This window comes from Bipolaris victoriae (genome assembly GCF_000527765.1).
Source record: "Bipolaris victoriae FI3 unplaced genomic scaffold scaffold_82, whole genome shotgun sequence".
NCBI lineage: Eukaryota > Fungi > Ascomycota > Dothideomycetes > Pleosporales > Pleosporaceae > Bipolaris > Bipolaris victoriae.
Genome location: NW_014575310.1, coordinates 22,787 through 44,089, shown reverse-complemented (window position 1 = coordinate 44,089; position 21,303 = coordinate 22,787). Strand labels below are relative to the sequence as shown.

At 52.8% G+C, this 21,303-nt stretch overlaps 10 protein-coding genes across 10 annotated transcripts; 5 read left to right on the top strand and 5 right to left on the bottom strand.

Annotated features, from left to right (window-relative positions):
* Nucleotides 1–67: 67 nt before the first annotated feature.
* On the top strand, nucleotides 68–1,141 carry COCVIDRAFT_18467 (hypothetical protein; the record flags this gene model as incomplete). Its single annotated transcript, XM_014698169.1, has 1 exon — nucleotides 68–1,141. One exon carries the CDS (start codon nucleotides 68–70, stop codon nucleotides 1,139–1,141), a length of 1,074 nt encoding a protein of 357 aa, XP_014553655.1.
* An 853-nt stretch (nucleotides 1,142–1,994) lies between these two features.
* On the bottom strand, nucleotides 1,995–5,645 carry COCVIDRAFT_107022 (hypothetical protein; the record flags this gene model as incomplete). Its single annotated transcript, XM_014698186.1, has 2 exons — nucleotides 1,995–4,649; nucleotides 4,698–5,645. 2 exons carry the CDS (start codon nucleotides 5,643–5,645, stop codon nucleotides 1,995–1,997), a joined length of 3,603 nt encoding a protein of 1,200 aa, XP_014553672.1.
* A 160-nt stretch (nucleotides 5,646–5,805) lies between these two features.
* Nucleotides 5,806–6,762, top strand: COCVIDRAFT_18465 (hypothetical protein; the record flags this gene model as incomplete). Its single annotated transcript, XM_014698168.1, has 3 exons — nucleotides 5,806–5,861; nucleotides 6,070–6,437; nucleotides 6,536–6,762. 3 exons carry the CDS (start codon nucleotides 5,806–5,808, stop codon nucleotides 6,760–6,762), a joined length of 651 nt encoding a protein of 216 aa, XP_014553654.1.
* A 285-nt stretch (nucleotides 6,763–7,047) lies between these two features.
* Nucleotides 7,048–8,433, bottom strand: COCVIDRAFT_40319 (hypothetical protein; the record flags this gene model as incomplete). Its single annotated transcript, XM_014698185.1, has 2 exons — nucleotides 7,048–7,410; nucleotides 7,459–8,433. 2 exons carry the CDS (start codon nucleotides 8,431–8,433, stop codon nucleotides 7,048–7,050), a joined length of 1,338 nt encoding a protein of 445 aa, XP_014553671.1.
* Nucleotides 8,434–9,063: 630 nt separating this feature from the next.
* COCVIDRAFT_106973 (hypothetical protein) lies at nucleotides 9,064–11,858 on the top strand (the record flags this gene model as incomplete). The annotated part of the gene is made up of 6 exons (XM_014698184.1): nucleotides 9,064–9,084; nucleotides 9,148–9,234; nucleotides 9,279–9,305; nucleotides 9,364–9,747; nucleotides 9,800–11,479; nucleotides 11,538–11,858. The coding sequence occupies 6 exons, from the start codon at nucleotides 9,064–9,066 to the stop codon at nucleotides 11,856–11,858; spliced, it is 2,520 nt and encodes an 839-aa protein (XP_014553670.1).
* A 447-nt stretch (nucleotides 11,859–12,305) lies between these two features.
* Nucleotides 12,306–14,837, bottom strand: COCVIDRAFT_40317 (hypothetical protein; the record flags this gene model as incomplete). Its single annotated transcript, XM_014698183.1, has 5 exons — nucleotides 12,306–14,035; nucleotides 14,088–14,330; nucleotides 14,383–14,426; nucleotides 14,481–14,664; nucleotides 14,741–14,837. The coding sequence occupies 5 exons, from the start codon at nucleotides 14,835–14,837 to the stop codon at nucleotides 12,306–12,308; spliced, it is 2,298 nt and encodes a 765-aa protein (XP_014553669.1).
* Nucleotides 14,838–15,542: 705 nt separating this feature from the next.
* On the bottom strand, nucleotides 15,543–17,889 carry COCVIDRAFT_29136 (hypothetical protein; the record flags this gene model as incomplete). The annotated part of the gene is made up of 5 exons (XM_014698182.1): nucleotides 15,543–15,653; nucleotides 16,447–17,223; nucleotides 17,275–17,422; nucleotides 17,473–17,577; nucleotides 17,690–17,889. The coding sequence occupies 5 exons, from the start codon at nucleotides 17,887–17,889 to the stop codon at nucleotides 15,543–15,545; spliced, it is 1,341 nt and encodes a 446-aa protein (XP_014553668.1).
* Nucleotides 17,890–18,438: 549 nt separating this feature from the next.
* COCVIDRAFT_18460 (hypothetical protein) lies at nucleotides 18,439–19,194 on the top strand (the record flags this gene model as incomplete). The annotated part of the gene is made up of 1 exon (XM_014698167.1): nucleotides 18,439–19,194. The coding sequence occupies one exon, from the start codon at nucleotides 18,439–18,441 to the stop codon at nucleotides 19,192–19,194; it is 756 nt and encodes a 251-aa protein (XP_014553653.1).
* Nucleotides 19,195–19,464: 270 nt separating this feature from the next.
* On the top strand, nucleotides 19,465–19,656 carry COCVIDRAFT_107065 (hypothetical protein; the record flags this gene model as incomplete). Its single annotated transcript, XM_014698181.1, has 1 exon — nucleotides 19,465–19,656. A coding segment is annotated over one exon (192 nt), but the record flags the coding sequence as incomplete, so codon positions are not given.
* Nucleotides 19,657–19,955: 299 nt separating this feature from the next.
* Nucleotides 19,956–20,562, bottom strand: COCVIDRAFT_18459 (hypothetical protein; the record flags this gene model as incomplete). Its single annotated transcript, XM_014698166.1, has 2 exons — nucleotides 19,956–20,476; nucleotides 20,526–20,562. The coding sequence occupies 2 exons, from the start codon at nucleotides 20,560–20,562 to the stop codon at nucleotides 19,956–19,958; spliced, it is 558 nt and encodes a 185-aa protein (XP_014553652.1).
* Nucleotides 20,563–21,303: the final 741 nt, after the last annotated feature.

Sequence of the window (21,303 nt, the reverse complement as noted above, 5' to 3'; positions counted from 1 at the left end):
CTAGATTTTGTTTTCATTTTCACTCGATACATTGCATCACACGACTAGTAACAACCAAACTTTCACCATGGTTCAGAACAAGGGTCTCATTTTCAAGAAGGTGCCTGAGGGCTGGCCAAAGCCTGGCGAGGATATTGCTGTTGAAGACCGCCCAATCGACCTCAACCAGGACCTGCCCGAGGGCTCTATCATCGTCAAGAACTTCTATGCCTCGTTCGACCCTTACCAGCGTGGACGCATGCGTCCTGCCGGAACAAAGTCATACTCTCCTCCCTTTGAGCTGGGCAAGCCCATGACCAACCGCTCCATCTTCAAGGTCGTCAAGTCCAACAACCAAAAGTTCAGCGAGGGCGAAACTCTGATTACCATGGGCGTCACCCCCATTGAGGAGTACTCCGTTCTCGACAAGGCCGCCGTTGACATCTGCAAGAAGCTCGAGAACCCCTACAACCTGGACCTCAAGTTCTTCCTCGGTCCCCTGGGTATGCCCGGTCTAACCGCCTGGTCCTCCTTCTACGAGATCGGCCAGCCCAAGAAGGGCGAAACCATCTTCATCTCCGCCGCCTCCGGCGCCGTCGGCCAGCTCGTCGGCCAACTCGCCAAGCACGAGGGCCTAACCGTCATCGGCAGCGTCGGCGACGACAAGAAGCTCGACTTCATCAAGAACGACCTGAAGTTCGACGACGGCTTCAACTACAAGAAGGAAAAGCCCGCTGACGCCCTCGCCCGCCTCGCCCCCAACGGCATCGACATTTACTACGAAAACGTCGGCGGCGAGCAACTCGAGGCCGCCATCAACGCCATGAACACCTTCGGCCGCATCATCGCCTGCGGCATGATCTCCCAGTACAACGCCAAGCCAGACGAACTCTACCCCATCCGCAACCTCATGAACATCGTCACCAAGCGCATCACCATGCGCGGCTTCATCGTCGGCGACGCAAACATGGGCCCCAAGCACGCCAAGGAGCACCAGGAGAAGCTGCAGAAGTGGCTCGCGGACGGTACCTTTAAGGCGCAAATCAGCGTTACCGAGGGTATTGACAACGCGATTGAGGGATTCCTGGGTATGCTCGAGGGAAAGAACTTTGGCAAGGCGGTTCTGCAGATTGCGGATTTGACCAACGAGTCGAAGATCTAGAGTTGTTAGTTGATTATGCATTTCTTTTTTTTTAGCGATAATATCGGCTCTAGATGAAGCCGTTGGAATATAGATGAATGAATCAATGTAAAATATTGAAAAGTATATGTTTGTATGATTTTGGCTCTAGAAGTGACGTCATCAAGTGAATACAGGGAGAGATAGAAAAAAAACCACATGACTCTACTTTGACGACAATACACCAGGAATAAAGTAAAAGTGCTTGATTACTTCCATCAAGGATCATGAGAGATCAGTCCCATTGACAAAGTGTAGCAGCTTCCCCTCAGTGCGGACCAAGTCAAACAAGACGGCTCTTGTTTCTACCCTCGAATGCGTCCCCATGCACCCCATACACGCTTTTCAAGAAAAGAAAAAAGAAAAACGTACACCTAAAGTCCAAGTTCCTACTCGAAACCGGACAAGTCAAGTGACCAAAGCCCGACGACTTTCTGATACAGAGCCCGGTGAAAAAAAAAAGAAGAACTCCCATATTGCCTCAAAAGCTATTACCCAGCCATCAATTATGCAACCATCAAACCCAGACATAGGAGAGAGAAAGAAAGTGAGAGTCTGGTTTGGCATGTCTTGAGAGTACATGAAACCCTGGTTATGTAATACAAAATAGAGAAAAGAAAATAAAGACATGACTTTTGAAGAAAAGGGTATACTCTAGCAGGTGCATGGCGGTTGCGACTGAAAGTGCTCTCCAGAGTGTTGAAGTGTTATGCTCGAATTCAGCAGAACCCTTCAGTGTGTCGCCAGTTGGCCTCAATGCTGCTATTTGTCAATTCCTGTTCGAGTCTTGCAACAACGTTCCTTACTTACGCCCTCTTGGTTCCCACACCGCCCCTCATGCAGCGCTCAGCGCATGCACAACCAACACTGGCACAATCACCGCAATGACAAGGCTAATATTAACTGCGATGCCAGCAATAAGCGCCATCCTCTTCGAATATGGCGTGCAGTGACCAAGATGACCGTCGGTCATTGAAGCGATGACGCTGTCTCCCATGTAGCGAAAGAGGATGATGGCTGGTGGAAGTACGCAAAACGCCGCGAATATCATCCACGAAAGCTTACGCCTTCTTTCCTCATCTTCCGGATTGACCTTACGTTCTACACAGAGCAGGTGAGGCGAGTGTATGTAGCCAATGGTGCTTCGAGAGGTAGCTGGGTAAATCTCAAGGCTGGGGAATGAACGATGCAGAGGTGTGTTCGTGTCGCTAGTGGACGGGCGATCACCACCTACAAAGTGCGTAATATGAGTACGTTTTGTTGACGAAGTTGATCGAGCTTCAGGAGATAGAAACATTTCCCGTAGTTTTGTCTGACCTGGTACAGCGGACCGACTGGTGCGACGTTGATTTCGTACAAAAGTGGTCGAGTTCCGGAGGTCCCGACAACCATCAAGAGGTGAATCGGTCTCTTGCGCTTGTCTCAATGCCTTTGAACTGGGGAAGAGAGTCATTTCAGATGATGCCCGGCTATGCTTTGGCCCATGGGTTGATTGACGCTGGCTTATCCGCGTGACGCTCCCAGTAGCCGGAAATGGCGATGCATAAAACCCAGTGTAGTCGGAACGAGAGCTTTGTCGACCAACAGTCGAACTTTGTCTCAAACCGGAACTGCTAGTGCTTGTAACACTCCTGATTGTCTTACGATTACTGGTTTCGTGAGGAGTGCTGGTGGACTTGCTTTTTGAACCGACAATTGAGAGCTTCTCGAGCATGGTTTGCCGTCCTTGACCGACGGGACCGCTCGGAGCGCTTGACATGTATGCAGGGTCTTGATTTCTAGACACGTCCGATTGAGGGGCATGTGCTGCTGACGGCTCATCGATGATGATGTTCTCATTAGGACCAGAAGCCAATAGTTCTTGCGTCTCTTTTTCACCAAAGGCATACAGATTCGCCGGCCGAGCGGGTAACGGAGAGGAAGAAGTGTTGGGCGTAGTGCGCCTGTCTGAGCGGATATTCAATTCAGGAGGCGACGACCTGAAAGGATGTGAGTGCTGAGTGAGGATCGGACTTGGGTGATTGTAATAGTTTGATCGAGCTGGTGACTGAGGTTGTTTTATCCAAGATGGGAGTGAACCATCCGAATTCAATCCCACACTTTTGCGCGTTTCCTCATCACTGCTATAGTCTGCGATACTGTCGAGCGACCCGTGATCTTTTGAGTCTCTACTGTTGCCACCGACTGTCTCCCAGTCATCTCGCTCTTCCACAGCGGCTGGCTCGTCATCATCCAAAGATCTATTGGTGACTGTTCTGTTTAGCAGCTGGCTGCCCGAGTTGCGTCTAGACCAGATGGCTGGAATCTTGTTGTCAATCTTTTGTTGGTTCGCTGTATCTTGGAAGATTTTTTCAGCTTGATACAGAGCTTCCTTGGATGTATTGGGACCATCAACCTCCGGTTGTGAGTACGACGAGGGCCCGAGAGGGTTGATCTTTGGCTGAAAGTATCCTAAAGAATGCACCAGGGGCTGCGTTAGATTAGGCTGTATAGGGTTTTCGTAACAAGAGACATAGAGAAGATCGTGTGTATCTCCATAAGAGTTGACCGATTCGTCGGAAGTTATTCCAGAAAACCCCAAAGTCGAAGGGACGAAGGGAGATTCATTATACTCAAAAGCCGGCGCGAGTGGTGGCACCTCTTGCGGAGGCAAACCTGGAGGATGAGTGAACACTAATCGTTCTGGGTAGCCATTGTCGACTTCTTGCAATGCAGGTTGTTGTGTTCCACGCTCCAATGAATTGGCATTGTTGCTGCGATTGCTCATAAGGCCCTGCTGGTAACTTGACGCGCGACGATCATCTCTAGTGTAGATAGACGAGCTTGGATATATCGATTCCATTTCATCATAGTAGGGTTTGGTCAAGCCACTTTCCTCCGAATGTGGTAACTGTAAGGTGGGCCTTGGCTCTGATTTTGTGGCGTGGTCGTCTGGTAACATTGATGAAAGCGGCTGTGTCTCATATCGTTCTATCGAGTACTTCCGTGACAGCTCAGCCTCATCCTGTCCCGGAGAGAAGGCTGGAAAGCCATCAGGCGACATCGGGCCAAGAGGTGTCACGGGAGACATTGGATCGACTGGGTCATAAGACGTCTCGGGGATGGAGATGTGTGGTCGAAAAGATCGTGGAAACTCCAAGTCCATGCTCATTGTCTCTGTGCTCACTTTCCGATTGTGAACTTCCTGTAGCTCCTCCTCTTGGGGCTTTAATGGTGCTTTGCTCAGTCGCTGTGTCAAGCTGCGAGTCAGACCCTTGAGAGAGAAGCGCGATTCACGTGCAGGCGTCTTCATAAACAAAGGAGAAGGTATATCAGCAGAGTCCGGGCTGTACATGGGAGACGTATACGAAGAAGAGTTCGGGCTGAGAGCTGCGGGCGTTGGAGGAGCCGGAAGATCCGCATTTGACTGGCTGGGAGACTCTGAGGGACGTCTTAGAATGCCCGCGTGCGCTGCATGGAAATCTCCATACACAGCGCGCTTGGGAGCCATCTTGTACTCTGGTAAGCCAAATTTCAAGAAACATTGAAAATCTCGTACCTCTGGAAAAGCGTCGTCGGAAGTGGGCACAGGGAAGTAGTCACTTGAGTCGAAGTCTCGCGAGGGAGTGACAATATCGTGCAGTAATAGGGAGTTGCGGGGGTTTACCAGATCGAACGAGGCACCCCGGTAGTGAATGGTTGCAGGTGTTGTGGGTGGCGTTGCAGGCTTGGTAGCTGCGAAACTTTGTGGGTTCACATGGACAGGCTCTCTTTCGTCTAGCGATGGAGAGGGTGACGAGTCCGCCCGGTGAGGTGGCTGTGGGAATCGCGATAGCGAAAATGACGAATGTGTTTTTGTTGTTTGTGCGTCACTCCAACGTGTGCGCTCTGTAGACAGGCTCGGCGTAGCCGGAGGGGGTGGTAGTGTTTGTGAAGACTCTACGTCCACAGGGGAGGGGGGGAATGCAACCAAACCTGTGGTGGCAGGCGGTCTCGGTAACCTCTTTCTCGAGTTGAAGTAACGTACCTTACTAGAGGAGCTGGTGGTGGATAGACTTGATATGCTACCTTTCTGCTGGCGAGGTTCAGTCGACTGCGCTCGAAATGGTAGGTCGGGTCGTGTCTGTTGGTGAAAAGCATGCAAAGTCGGTTTCAGTTGATGTGCTGATTGCGAAAAGTGAAGAGAGCGTTGTGAAAGCCCAGGGCCTGGCCAATTCGAGGGTGGCACCGAAGCAGCACGCTCAATATCGCTCAGTGCAGGTGCTGCAGGTTTCCTCCGTAGAGTTTTGCCTGGCGGTGGTGTTTCTTTCCGGGCTAGCGTAGGCGTTTGCTGTTGTTTGCGGTATTCGTGAATAGTGAGTGTGTGAATTGGGGTCCGTGAGGAGACTGTTGATGTGAGTGAGTGTTGCGGGGAGTGAATTGGCGTCATATGATTGCCAGCGTGCAGCCGTGGTGAAGCCCGATCAGAAGCCCACGGCGACTGTGAATGGGGGTAGAAGGTCGCCATATTCAGCTTTTGTGAAATGTGTTTGACAACACGGGAATTCTGTTTAGGCAGGCTTTCCCCAGCAACGAACTTGCACTACTATTATTGCAGCGAAGGCTTATGGGCGCTTGATCGGTCGTTTGTCTTAGATATCGAACTTGATGAAAGCGCCAGCGAACCCATGGCGGAACCTACGCCATGGCAATGGGTTGCAGTAATCAGCACCGAAGACTCTGGGTATCTTATCAGTCCTGCATATTCTCCGTCACACATGTAGTGCCTGACTAACCTGAATTGCCTTCGAACGTAAACCTAGTCACCGTACCGAAAAGGACTAAGTCTTGGGACTTATCCTTTGTCTGGTCCAAGATGGGAGTGTAGTACCACCTGTTTCTGCCTACGATCTTCTTATTATGCTGTGCTGATGTGAAGCGTATGTACGTAGAATAGAGCGACGTCAGAGGAAGCGAAGATTTAGGACGAACGTTCAGCAGCAAAGGCGAGGGAAGACGGGAGCATTAAATTCAGGGTCAATGGGAAAGAAGAAAGACTACAAGTGGTTGCTAGAGAGGGGAAGAGGGCGAGGGCGAGGGCGAGGGCGAGGAGGAAAGAGCGTTGCACGACGACCTGGAGAGCGAGAGACGAGGAAGGCACGACGCCGTGGTAGTAGTACCGGGTACCTGGGGAAGGAAGACGCGACAAAACATGATTGGGAGCAACATTTGCACAACGGGGCCGTCAGCCCTAGACACTTAGGGGCGGGCTCCGGGCAGTCGTCATCTCAGCAGACGACGGATTTCCACTGCATCCACGGTAGGTGTCATTGTTCATTACAAGTACAAGGCTGTTGGGTACGAAGAGAGAGCAACGCCGCGTCGTGGATGGTCGTCGACTACTCGACCCCGGCCTAGCGCAGACTACTCGCCAGCCACTCACACGCCCCAGCTTCCCTCAGCCCGGAGACCGCAGACACGGCCATCGGGCATCCTCAACCACTGGATCCCTTGCGCTGAATCCTGCTAGTCTCCATCATCTCGTTTCCAACCCGCACAACCGGGCGCCGGCAGCTGTCACAGATCCAATCAGCCACTGCCGACCTGCTGCCTCGTCCTGTGACAAGCCGGCGCCACCCAACTGACGGAACTGCTTCTATTCAAGGCACGTAAGCGAGCCAGTAGCCACCTGCAAACTGCATGTTCGCCCGCGTCGGATCATCACCAGGTCACGCACCATTCCCCTATCCTGATATCGGCCCATTGGTCTCTTGTAATCGGATATTAGATGCACACACGGAGCATTGGCTGACGAATCGATTGTTATGTCTATCGGGCCACATGCGCACATATACATGTACTTTCCACGTGACCAGGTCTTTATTATAGCTGCTCCTCCAGCGCGTGTCCTACTTCCTCCAGTCTCTGCATCACCGAGTATAAGTCCTTTTAAATTCTGCTTCGCCATACTCCTTCAGGCGTATCCGTGACTTTCTGCGTCGTATTGACGGATGTCGCCTTGTTTCCACAACATGCGGGGGTGAATATGAAAAGCGTCGTGGATCAGGGCTTCGAGGAAATCGGTGGTCGACAACAAGTCGAACATCAATATGCTCAGGTGTCCAGTTCCGTCTTTCTCGCTGGCTTGAGTCTTGCATAGGCGATTGATATTCACCCGGGGACCTAGGACGCCGCTTGGAGCGAGAAGGTGGACGGTCCGGCTCATTGGCTTTGTTCTCCTCCAGTGGCCGCCTGCGAGTTTGGTTGGGGTTGGACTCTGCTTGGTTTGTACCCTGATACAGTCAGCTTGTGGCATATTTCCTATGGTCAAGCCAACTTACAGTCGTCGGATAGATAGTCCCTGGCATCATGACATACTGATCCAGCGAGTGTATCAAATCCGCAAAGTTGTAGCCAAGCCCAGGGTGGCTGGGAAGAAACCGCTGGCCAACGTCATGTTCGAAGCTGACAGCAAAGTTTTGCGATGGCATGTACTCGGAGAGGTTGTTGTACCATTGGGGATATGCACCATACCAAGTTGCTACGCTGGCATCTACATTGACCGTCATGTATATGTTCTTAACATCCTTTGGCTTCTGCACAAGCATCACAAAATCAAACTCACGCGGCAACCCTGATTTCTGGAGCACGTTCTCGCTGAGCGTCCAGACGGCTTTGGAGTCCTCAATCGTCTGCCCCGACCCGTCTTGCCTTGACCGCACTGAACCTTGGATACTCATCATGTGATAGACCTTGTAGCTGCTTTGCACAGATGCTTGCGGTATTATATATGCACCGACGGGGGATGCCGGAGACACGCCCAATGAAGTTGAAAGGCTGAAATTCCACTGGAGGTTCTCTGGGGATACGGCACCAAACATGAGCTCTGGAGCGTGCTTCAGGATGCGCGGTTGCGAGCGCCCGGGCCGTTTGTTGGAGCCGGAGCTGGGGTCTTCGCCGTGCAGGCTTACTTGAATCTCGGCATTCCTGAAGCGATGCGATTCCGGATCATGTGGATGAAAGACGAAACGGACAGAGACAAAGTAGACCTGGTTGATGGCGGCTCCGTGGAGGACATCGGACCTGTAGAAGCCGTGCTGCAAGCGGTTTACATGAGCAGAGACGTACGCTCTTCCGGGCAGACGGCGTTCGTAGAGGCATATTTGGTTGAGATGAAGGCGCTTCTTCGGGATGTTGGGATCGTTTGATGGAGGCTTGGCCGGCGCTCTGCTTCTTTTGACGGGTGCATCTGATTGCGCTTGGCGAGGCTCCTCGTCTGCCTTGTCCGGTTTGAGATGCTTGATGAGCGAGTGCATCTCAGGTGGCGTGTAGAAGGGTGGCTAGGGGTGGTCCTCTGTGGCGCGGTACTTGGGTCATGCATACATGTTGCCTAGGCTTGGAATAGAGGATATGCAGTCGGGGGCTGTCATGTTGTTATAGCAGCCATGGCTCTGGACGTGAGGATTGATCGAGCAATGTGCGATCAAGGCAAAGGATACTGGAGCGGACCGCATGAGGTGTGTCACGGGCATGGTATTGTATCAACGCCTGGCATGGTCAGCACCTCGTGGGCTTTGATCTTGATCAGCCTGGCTTGAGCCGCGATGGTCTTAGCCATAGAAACGGGGCACATGGCATGGCGTTATGCTTATATGGCCATGTGAGTGCTTGTCGGGTTATAGTTGAGGTGGTCGGGTTATAGTTGAGGTGGTCGGGTGCGGGTGACCACGACAGAGGCTCGCTATCGGCAGCGGGCGGGTCCTTATCGTAAGCGGCCCCCGCAATCTGCCCCAAACGGTGAAGCCTGCGAGGCTGCTCAAGGGAAAGGGAAGTACTAGTAGGGTAGAGGGTGAGCTTGGGAAAAGGAATCTGGTGGGGCCTTGTATTCTCCTACTACGCCGAACGACACATACGTAATTACTGTACTTGGCTTGTGAATAGGCATCATGCAGCTGTGTCCCAAGGAGGTGTGTCACTGGCTGCCATGACTGCTATTACCTCACCGAAGCTTGCTAACAATGTCGTGACAGCTTGACAAGCTCGTCATATCCCAGCTCGGCCTGCTTGCCCAGCGTCGCCTGGCACGGGGCGTCAAGTTGAATCACGCTGAAGCTGCTGTACGTCCAAGACACCCTTGCACGCCCTCTGCTAACGGCTGCAGGCATTGATTGCAAACAATCTCCACGAAGTACGAGCCCCTCCGCTGACTGCACGCACACCCCCACTCCCATGCTGAACGCCTATAGCTTATTCGCGATGGCAACCATACTGTCGCCGATCTCATGTCCATTGGCAAGACCATGTTGGGTCGCCGCCATGTACAGCCTGCAGTTGTCTCATCGCTCGTAGAGTTGATGGTCGAAGGCACCTTCCCCACAGGCACCTATCTTGTTACCGTCCATCACCCCATCTCTACCGAAGATGGAGACCTCGAAAAGGCGCTATATGGCTCCTTTCTCCCTATTCCCTCCAATGAATTGTTCCCTCTGCCCGATCCTAGCGTGTACGATGACACCAAGCAACCAGGCGCAATAGTCGCTGTCAAGGGAAAGAGCGGACTCATCAAACTGAATGAGGGGCGCAAGAGAATAAAACTCAAGGTAAAGAGCGTGGGAGACCGGCCAATTCAGGTACGTCAAGACCGTCACATGGGAATACAGAACACGCGACTCACGACGACAGGTCGGATCGCACTATCACTTTATCGAGACAAACCCTCAGCTGCAATTCGACCGCGTTCGAGCGCACGGCTACCGACTTGACATTCCCGCCGGCACCTCGGTACGCTTTGAGCCTGGTGACACGAAAACCGTCACGCTTGTTCAAATCGGCGGGAACCAGATCATCAAGGGTGGAAACCAGATTGCTTCAGGCTTCATTGGAGACCTGTCCGTCGCTAACACTATCGTAGAGAAGTTACAGGCTGGAGGTTTTCTTCACGAGCCTGAGCCCCATGGCGATGCTGCCCATATTGACATTTGTACCATGGAGCGACAAGTCTACATCTCAATGTTTGGTCCGACAACTGGCGACTTGGTGAGGCTAGGCGCTACAGATCTGTGGATCAAGGTAGAAAAGGACATGACTGTATATGGCGACGAATGTGCATTCGGAGGAGGTAAGACGCTGCGTGAGGGCATGGGTCAGGCTGGTGGGCGATCAGACAAGGAGTCTTTAGATACAGTCATCACCAATGCCCTCATCGTCGATTGGTCCGGTATCTACAAAGCCGACATTGGAATCAAAGACGGCATGATTGTTGGCATTGGCAAAGCAGGCAACCCGGACGTTATGGACGGCGTAGACCCTAGGCTGGTGGTCGGAGCCTGCACCGATGTCATAGCTGGCGAGCACAAGATTGTGACAGCGGGCGGTATTGACACACACATTCACTTGATTTGCCCCCAGCAGGCGGAAGAGGCTATAGCATCTGGAATCACAACAATTCTCGGAGGCGGTACAGGACCCAGTACTGGCTCGAACGCAACAACATGTACGCCTGGTAAGACGCACATCAAACAGATGCTTCAGGCCATTGATGAGCTTCCTCTCAACTACGGAATTACGGGTAAAGGAAATGATTCTGAGCTTCGTCCACTGCAACAGCAAGCCGAGGCCGGCGTTTGCGGTCTCAAACTGCACGAGGATTGGGGAAGTACGCCTGCAGCTATTGATGCTTGCTTACAAGTCTGCGATGAATACGACATACAAACACTGATCCATACCGACACGCTGAACGAATCTGGTTTCGTTGAGTCTACTATCGCGGCGATTAAGGGCCGAACGATTCACACATACCATACCGAGGGTGCCGGCGGAGGACATGCTCCAGATATCATCAGTGTGGTTGAACATGACAACGTGCTGCCCTCCTCAACCAACCCTACCCGGCCATATACCCGCAACACGCTGGACGAGCACCTCGACATGCTCATGGTCTGCCATCATCTCTCCCGCAACATTCCCGAGGACGTAGCCTTCGCCGAGTCGCGTATCCGAGCCGAGACGATTGCCGCAGAAGACGTACTCCACGACCTCGGCGCCATCTCAATGATGTCTTCGGACTCACAAGCTATGGGCCGTTGCGGCGAAGTCATTCTCCGCACCTGGAACACAGCACACAAGAACAAGGTGCAGCGCGGTACACTCAAGGAAGACGAGGGCACCGACGCAGACAACTTCCGCGTCAAACGATACATCAGCAAGTACACAGTCAATCCAGCCATTGCCCAGGGCATGGGCCATCTCATCGGCAGCGTCGAAGTAGGCAAACTCGCCGATCTCGTCCTCTGGACTCCAAACAACTTTGGCGTAAAACCAAATTTGATTGTAAAGAGCGGATTCTGTTCATACGCCGTCATGGTAACTACTCCCCTCCTCCTCTACAAACAACAACAACAACATCACTAACATAATCCAGGGCGATCCCAACGGATCCATCCCCATGGTCGAACCCCGCATTATGCGCCCAATGTTTGCCCCGCTCGTCCCCGCCTCCAGCATAACTTTCGTCTCCCAAGCCTCTATCGCCTCGGGCGTTGTGCACTCGTACGGCCTGCGCAAGCGTGTTGAAGCAGTCAAGAATTGCAGGAACATTGGTAAGCGCGATATGAAGTTCAATGATACGAGGCCCAAGATGAAGGTTGATCCGGAGAGTTATACAGTGGAGGCTGATGGCATGATTTGTGTGGCAGAGCCGGCGGAGACGTTGCCCTTGACGCAGGGCTATTTTGTTTATTGATCTCTTTCTCTCTTTTTCTTTTTTTAAAAAAAATATTGGATCTTTATTGTATCTTTGTATAAATCGTTGGATAACGTAACCATGCTTATCAAATTGAACTATTCGTGCTTTCCCTTTCACATATACTTTTCCTCAATTCAAAGTACGATCTTGCAATGTTTATACTTGACCAAAAGAATTTTGTACGTGTATTCGAAATAGCAGCGCTGTATCGTTCAAAAAACACTGCAGCTTTACTTCTACTTGCCCGTAAACAGTCTACTCTTCTAGCCCCAATAGCCTTCCTCTCTCTGCCTCCTTTTTTTTATTGTTGTCAATCACAACCTAATAAATACCTATATCCTATTCCAGAAAAACAAACACTACCAAGGCCACAAGTCCACCAAGCCCTCCCCCGCAAAAAATGCCCCAAAAGGCAAAACGGTCATGACACTACCTCGAATACCATCAGTCTCCTCTCATACTGACCACTACCTCCCTCTGTTCCTTGCTTTCTACCCCATCAACCTTCTCCTTCTTACTCATCGGACTGCCATTACTGCCTCCGCCCAGCATACCTTGTCTCTTCCGTTTGACAGCCGGCTCAAAGTTACTCGTCGTCAAGCCGAGTATTGCGGAACCGCTGAGCTCAGAGTTTGTCCTCGTACCACCACCCAGAGCATGCATAAGCTCAGGTCCCATATCCGTGGTATCGATCTGGTGGTGATGATGATGGTCGAAACTCCCAAGTTCCTCGCCCAGAGCACTGAACAACTGTCTCTCTAGACGACCAGTGCTATCGATGCTTGATTGCGAAATGCGAGACTTGTGGCTGGGTTTGAAAGGCGAGAGTTTGCTGGTATCCACTGCCGGATTCGCGTCTAAGCTGGGGTCGACAGCATCGACAGCATCGATGTCGATGATTTCCACTAGTCCAGATATAACCTTTCGATCGTCCTGAGTGGAATTACCCTGTGCTTTTTGAACGAAGCTTTGTTCCATTTGAGAATCCGCATTGGCTATTGGCATCAAACACTCATCTTGCCGAGCCGCTTGTTCAGACAGCTTTGGTGAATCAGACACCAAGTCCTCCTTTCTGCTCCTGAAATGAAAGTTTGATGGCTCATGAGCCGAGCCGAGCATGCCGATTTCTGTGGCTGACTGTGGCGCCTCGCTTCGGTTGACACGATGCGCGCTTGCCTGAGTTGAGGGCCAGCCTCTCATTGCTAATTCTGAAATGGTTGCTGGTTGCCCCTGAGCAAAAGGGTTCGGAGTTGGAACACGATTGGCCTGGGGAAACGGCGTTGGCAATCGCAATTGCGACGGCCCAATATCCTCCTTGTTATTTGGAATAGACGGGCGTGGCCTTGTAGACATTCTGTCTTTCCCGTCTTCTTGGGAGTAATGTTTATGCGACGACGACTTGTTTGAGACATTTCGTAAGACACTGCTAGAATCTTGATACGACGATTTGCGAGCCAGAACTCCAGACGGACGTTTGATCGGCGGAGCAGTTCCAAATTTTGGGGGATAGTAAGCGTGAGCGGCTTGTTGACTAGTAGACTGATGGAATGGCCCACCGGGTGTCCAAGAAATCTCACGATTATGCTTTGGTGGGCTTATTGCGTCGATTATCTGGCCCAACTGGTCATCTCGAAGCGCAACGACAAATTGCTTCTCTTTTCGGGTTTTTGAGTATTCATCCCAATCTATACTGTCACTCTGAATATGCTGAGACATATTTCTCATCCATGGCAGACCATTGGTGGATGTGTGTGAGTCGTACATGTAATTCAGCACGGGGTGATCGGACGACGCGGATGTCTTCCTCTTTTCTGACCAGCCATCTATACTGGTAGTGTCGGTGGTGGAATTGAGCGTGCGGAATGCGTCATCCCATGTGGTTGCACGATGATTGTGACTAGTGGGAGCAACAAATTGCTTTGGAAAATGTGGAATAGGTGGCAGGTGCACGTTGGAGTGTCTCTTGGGCTCGGTGTCATTCGAACCATTGAATGCGGGTTGTGCATTATGCAATTGCGGAGTTTGCATTTGCATGTTCCCTCTAAAAGGATACGCATCAGGGGTCCATGAAGTTGTTGGAGATGGCCGAGAGTACTGGCTGTCCCGGTTAAACGCATCGGGGAGGTAGAGTGGGTTCGAGATCGGCCACGAGATTCCGGTCTGCTGGAGGATATCTGCGTTGCTTGAACATAACATACCATATGGTTCTAGTATTTCGAAACATACCTTTTGGTGCATGCTGAAATGAGAAGCAAACGAGCTCGTTGGCAGTACCAAAGTCTGAACTCCCAGGACTTTGCGTCTTGCTCATCAGCTGCTCTGAAAGCACGACTCGTATGCGCCCATATGGGTCACGGGCATCCCAAATGTTATTCGTGAGCGTAAGATTGTGGAACGAAGGGAACTCGAGAGGCCGTTTTCGCTGGCTCGAAGGTAAATCATTGAAGGCGAGCGACCTCTTCTCGTAGGCTCCACAGTAGTCAGATCTCGTTTTATCCAATTTTTGCTCTGAATCGCTTACCAATCTCTTGAGGCCATTTCGTATTCAAGTCGAAGAAGCCGTGACTGAGCCGGTCAGTAGGTGTCACTCTCACTCGGCAGCATATGCTTCAGGATTACAAGAGTCTAGCCTCGCCCACAATGACCTGGACGGCGAACACTATCTTTTGGTTGCCTTTGCATTGGGATTCGAGGAGCGCCGAGGCTTTCAAGGTTGTACGCCATGAATGAAGTGAGATACGAAATGGTGTCGAGGGTGGTAGCGAGGTGATGAAGCAGGTCAATGTCGGCAGTTGGCGCCCGTCTGTGGTGCGTCAGTGTAATTTACCCCAAGTGATAGCGAGCCGGCCTAAAAGAGACTAGATAGAGGTGCAACTCACACTCCACTTGCGAGACAAAGCAAGCGGTCTTGAACTCCTGAATCGGAACATGGGAGTTTCGGGGGAAGAGGATCACATCCCAATCATCGTAGCGCATGATCGGCGTGTGATTGCTGCTGTTCAGATCCAAGAGAGCAACAAGAAACCGGTAGTTGTGCTGGAGCGGGAATGTATGAGACGGGGAGAAGAGGCATGTTGACAAGTTGAAGGCTGGGTAATGGCGGGCACGCCTGAGGAGCCTCATGGGAAGGTACGAATGGTCAGACTCATCACACGTCACATGGTGACTAACCCATGGACTTCTGGATATCACGGACATTGATAACCATGACGATGCCGACCAAGGAGACAAATGCGTCTTGATTTCGATTGGAATACAGTGATGATGAGTTGAGCAATAGAAAGATGTATCCTGCTAACATACCGAAACAAGCATGTCTGTCAGTCCCGTTTTTGTCAAGCAGCTGTCTGATTACCGAACAACCGTTGCAAGGCAACAGATACGTTACCCATAGAACACGTATCGTGAAAAAATAAAACGCTTTCAAAGTAGAATTATTCCCTGATATAAGAGACATTAGATTGTTGGAGGAACCTCCTCCTTTCGTAACATGGGTATCCGCTGTTTTGGTATTCGCCAAACGCCTTGCTAAAACAACGTAGTCCCATATCTGAAAGCCATGTACACCGACATTATGGTAAGTGCCCCCCCCTTTTAACTCCTTGCTAAACCATCAAGTATTACTATATGCACATCTGGCCGACATGGCCTGGCTGGCGGGCCAAAGCAGAAAGGGAACTGCTACGAAAAGGAACCGTTTGGATCGTTCGATTGGGGCGGTGTGAAACGAGTGAAGCCACCGAGGCCGGATTGGAGACCGTTTGCCGCGCCGCTCTGAAGAGTAGGGGCGTTCTGACTGTCGTGTTGTGAGCCAGCATAGCTATTGTTCGCGATGGATGAATAAGGTGGAGGCAGCGACGCCTGCGTGGGAGGAGGACTGCGCACAGCAAGGTTAGTGAAATGCTCCCTGAGCTCTGACAAGGCAACAAATCATACGCACGCCAGCCAGACTCTACATACGCGCACGAACAAAGAAAACCAACTATGATGCACTTGGAACCAGACCGTTAGATGAATCAAACAAGTAAGCAAGTAAGCAAGCACGCAAAAAACCACGCAAAAAATAGAAGAATCGTGTGATTGGAAGGATAGCCAATCTGCTGGTCACAGAGCGCAACCGGTAAAAGAAAGGCATTCGACAGAAAGCAGCACCCGACCCATGCATGACTAGCTACATCCCATAGATGCTCCCCGAAAGAAGAGTAGCACGCTCTGAAAGAAAAGTCCGAGTGGGAGAATGGATGGCCTGTTATACAAAGACTCCCCTCTATGGCCCTCCAGCAAGATGGTGTCGTCAGAGAAAGTCGAGAACTTTTAGAGTACCGCCCGTTATAGAACTAAAGACCAAATCGCTCGAAATCGTCGTTGCCGAGTCATGAAAGGGGTCGTTGCAGTAAAGCCAACGGGATGAACCACGAATGAAGCGCCGTGCAAGCAATACAGAGGGAAAGAATGCGCTTACTATAGGAAAGTCAGTAACTGGCAGCGGCATAGAAGAGGGGGAGATTGAGGTAGGAGACAATGCTCAACTGCCGAGAAGGCGTTTGCATTTTTATCCAGTCCTCAAGACATGCTGTCGCCTTACCTTCATCATAGGACCGTAACCGCCGCCACCACCGCCGTAGGGGTGTTGCGGGGGCATGCCCATGCCAGGGCCAAAGGGCACTGGTGGAGGTGGCGCAGGGCGGTATGGGGTGCCGGCTGGTCCAGAGTTGTTCTGAGAGCGGCCCCAGCTAAGACGCACGCGAGAGTTGCCGATTGGGTAACCTTGCATCTGGTTGATAGCCATTTCTGCGGCATGGCGCTGCACGAACTGGACGAAGCCACATCCCTTGCCTGGAGGAATCTTGACATAGGTGATTTCGCCGAAACCTTGGAAGAAGGAGCGTAGCTCGTCCTCGGTAACATAACCCGAGAGACCGCCGACGAAGACGGTAGTGTTGTTGGGATCGGTGAACTGGTTCATGGGCTGGGGAGCGCCATAGTAGTTACCCATTGGGGGAGCACCCATCGAGTACATGCCCATGCCGGGGCCGCCCGCACCCTGGGGCATACCCATTCCGCCAGGGCCGCCTGGGCCACCGCTCTTGTTCTTTGGTGTCGCAGTAGAAATACGCATGGGGCGGTTGCCGCAGTAAACGCCTTGCATCTCAGTCAGAGCCTTTTGCTGGTCTTCCTCGCTGGCGAATCGCACGAATCCATATCCACGGGACATGCCACTGATGGGGTCCGACATGATCTTTGCCGACTTGGTCGAGGGATACTTGTTCTGGAACAACTGGACAAGGACGAATTCGGTAACTTCAGGGCCCAAGTCTCCGACGAAGATGCTGAACTCGGGACCACGCTCGTCGCGGCTATTCTTTTAGTGTTAGAGATCATTGCAGTGTGTATGTGAGAGACTAGACATGACTTGCCTCCTATCAGCGAGACCGCCACCAGAGGCCCAGTTGAGCTTGAATGGACGGTTTGAGTTTGGGATCAGTTGTCCGTTAAGGTTCAGGGCCTTGGCCGCAGCGTCAGGGCTTGCAAAGTCGACGAAGCAATATCCAGCATTGCTGCTATGCGGTAGTTAGCCTGGTGGCTTTCTAGAGTGGGATTGTGTGCTTACCCGGAGAACTTGTCACGGATCATCTTGACATTGACTGTCTCACCCATGTTGTACCAGATGCTGCGGACAAAGTTCTCGTCAATCCAGGGCTCGAGCTCACCCATCCTGTGCCATTGTTAGCATAACGTATTTTGCTACATGCCATGTGGCGCTGAGGCGAGCGTTGGCCACATTGCACATGGCGTGCGCAGCGTGGGGGGCGCATGTGTGGACTCACCAGAGAGTCGTCTTTCCGGCACCCTGGCCTTGACCATCGCCGCCAGCGCTGCCTGGAGGGCCCATGTTGCCCTGGGGTGGGAAGCCGTTGCCGGAGGTGTCCATGGGTTGGCCCATGTCGCCCGGCTGTGGGGTGGGGTTGTTCATGTCGCCCTGGGGTGGGCCCTGGAACTGGTCGTTATAACCGTTGTTGAAAGACATGCTGAATAGATCAAGCGGGGTAGTCGGATGGACTAGCGGAGGTGGGGAGTAAGGGTAGGGCGCTCTAATTATGATTGAGAAGTGTAGGAGTCGTTTATATGTCTGCGCGCGAAAAGCAATGGTTAGCGTCGGTGAATGGGCGGGTAAGTAAGCCAGGCAGCGGGAGCGAGGTGAGTGCAGGGCAAGGCTGGGCTGGGCAGGGTAGGGCAGGGACGGATCGGGCAAGGGCCCTAGGCGCGCGCACACTCACCACTGGGAACGATGCTCCTGGTGTCGCAGTAAGGGAAACGTAGCCTGTGAAGGTGTGAAGTGGGCGCTGACGTCGGGCTCAGGCGCAAAGGCAGCTCGGCCAAGGAAGGAGCCTAGTAAGCTAAGAGACACTCGGAACAAGCGGCGACAGTAACTCGGGATTGAGCACCAGGGACTGTGCGGGTGACGACAGTGAATGAGTGACCGTGAGGAGGCTCGAATTGCAATCTGTGCGGGCCAGTCAGTATTGTGTGCAGGATGGCCCGACGCGATGGATGACATGGGGGGGCGGGGGCGGACATGAGGCTCGTCTCGTTGGTTGGGTCGCGACACGACGACCACCACTGCGACCCCAACGGCGGCAGCGGGGGGGCGACGACGACGACGGCGATGGGGCAATTGCGCTTGCAACTGGGCCCTCAGCGGGCAGTGGGCTGGTTTGCGATGCGAACGAGTCCGTGCAGGCCGACGACGTCAGCGGGCTGGATGCGCACACACGACGAAGCGCTGGCAATTGCGTGTGGACAATTCTGCGTGCATTGTCGATATGCAGCAGGCACAGTTGGGGGGCGGGTGGGCGGAGGCGCGCCAAGGCGAGAGATGAAAATTGTGCTGTTTGGGAGGGGGGAGATGGGCTTACCTGCGGCAAAGACTCAAGGACACAGAGGACGGAGGCGGACGGGAGAAACAGGTCGAATCCAAACACCAGAACGCAAGGGAAGCAGAGAAGAAGACGGCGACGAGAGTGGGAGAGGGGAGGGGGGGAAAGATGTGTGTGAGAAGAAAGGTGGGTGGGGTAAAAGAGCAAAGAGCGCAGATGATGTGCTGCCGAGCGAATCCGCTAAGTTTACGGCGCTCGGTAGCGACGCGCAGAGACGAAGCTGGGGGGTTAGAGAGCAGAGGATGGCGCCACGATTTGCTGGATCGGGCAGACACAAGCTTTGGAGATCGATACAAGGATGGCGGGCCTTGGTGGCTCAGCACGGCTGCAACGCCCTCTACCAGGGCGCAGATTGGCTGCAACGCCATTGCACGCCCAGGCAAGGTCGGAATTAACGATCTCCTGTGCGTCAACTGCTGACTTTAGCTGAGCTGGTCGTTGGGCCCACCCCTGGCCGCTGCGCCGCTGCCACTGCTCAATGACGCGCAGCGCCATGGGACAGACATGGCCGAGTGCGGGGCGCGGTGCTGCGCTGTGCACTCATCCTTTGTATCTATGTATGCACATGTGCATACTACATATTATGCCATGTGGGTACAGAGTAGTAGATTACTTACATACACATACATACTCATTACTCCTCCTCCCCCGACTCCGACTCCTCCCACTACCCAGCCAAAACAAAGCGCCGTCCCTCTGCACCAAATGGCCGACGCCCCTCACCGCTCGCCGGGGCTAACAGCTGCACCTCTCTCCCACCCAAGCTGACAGAGACATGGCACAGCCGCCTTCTCCCTGTCTGCGTCGGTGGACCCATCCAGCCCATCCATTCCACAAATGTGCCTACGTATACGTAAACGTCTATTGCTCCGCCCATGTCTGTATCCAGCAACCTCGTCGACAGGGACCTGGCCTGGCCTGGCCTGGCCCTTGGCCCAAGGATCCCGCACGCCCCTCTTTCTCTACCTGCAAACACTTACATACACACATACGTAGTACACATCACCATCTCGTATCTATGCACCAGCACAGGAAGGAGCCACCTCACCCATGATCCATTGCATTTCATCATGATTCGCATTATATCCACACATCTACCATGGCGCTCGCCATTACATACTTGTACATGTATGTATCTATCGATGCCCATATGCATCTACACAGCCTGGCCAGGCGCCGTCTCCGGGATGCCAGCAGCAGCCTTGGCCTCGCCCAGCTGCTCGCGGCCCTCTGCAAACACCTTGTCAAAGTCATACTCGTACCACCTAATGTCCGGGTTCAGCCCGGCAAACTTCCACTCGCCGTCAATCTTCTTGTACCAGTGCGTGTTGAAGCTGTGGGCGTGGCCCTTGACCGCCACCGTCGTCCGCGACTCATCCGTGTATCGCTGGTGAGGCACTCGCAGCTGGTGGTATCCCGTAATCTCATCCTCGGCCGTCTTCTCCCACCGTGTTCCGCCGATGAAGTGCTGTGTCTTGAGGAGGGGGTTGCCAAGCACCGCAGGGTCAGAGGCCATGGCCACAAACTCATCCGCTGGCATCGCCTCCCACATCTTGTCCAAGAAGGACCGGTAGTCAATCTTCAGTGTCGGAGCAACGCACTTGCGCAGACGATCCCAGTCCTTGCTGTCGTAGCTGTCTGCCCATTCGTAGCATGCCGATTGACAGCCCATGACCTCTGCACCCAGTTAGCCATAGAGTCACTTCACTGCACACGTGACACATACCCTCAAACGTAGGCTGGAGTTCCTTCTTCTCAAACATGATGACTTTCTGGGCTCTGATTCAAACGCTTTGTGATGAGGGTTTCAATACTGTACTTGAATGCTTGTCCTTGTATCTTGTTTGCACCCTTTGGTCTTTATATCCTACCTACTCCATATTCATCCACCACTATAATGGGCGTCGACTTCTGCCACTCGTCTTCGGGTCCCCGCCCAACGGGGCCCCCTCGACACTGCCGGCGCCGTCCTGCGCATGCGCGACGGGGCCGGGCACCTCTCTCAAGACCGGAGACGCTCTGTTTCAAATTCGGCCAGAATATCTCTGCACTCAAGCTTGGCTTCATAGCCGATAAACATTTCGCCTCTTCTACGGTCGTCGCTGCCGCGGGCCCCTCACGGAGAAAGCAGGCGCACGTGCCACAAACACTGCCATCTTTCCGATGGTGCGCCGTAACCTCAACCTTCACCTCACAAACACTCATCCTATACTCCATCTATTCCTGGTGGCTTGCAAACTCATTCATTCTCCCTCATTGCCGTTCCAGCTCTTGGAAAGCTGCAAGAATGTGATCCATTTACTTGGTGCAGGCCCGGCGCAGTGCACATCGCTCTGATGTCAGTAGCCTCCAGTACTACAGACTAACATGCACTGCAAGGCTGTTACCTCGGTTGCTTCTCATCATCAGTCTGAACTACCTCCATCTAACACAGGATGCCTGAGACTCCACCTTTCTTTGAGCAAGAGATTTGTCCGCCTCAGCACATATGGTTTTTGGCCCCC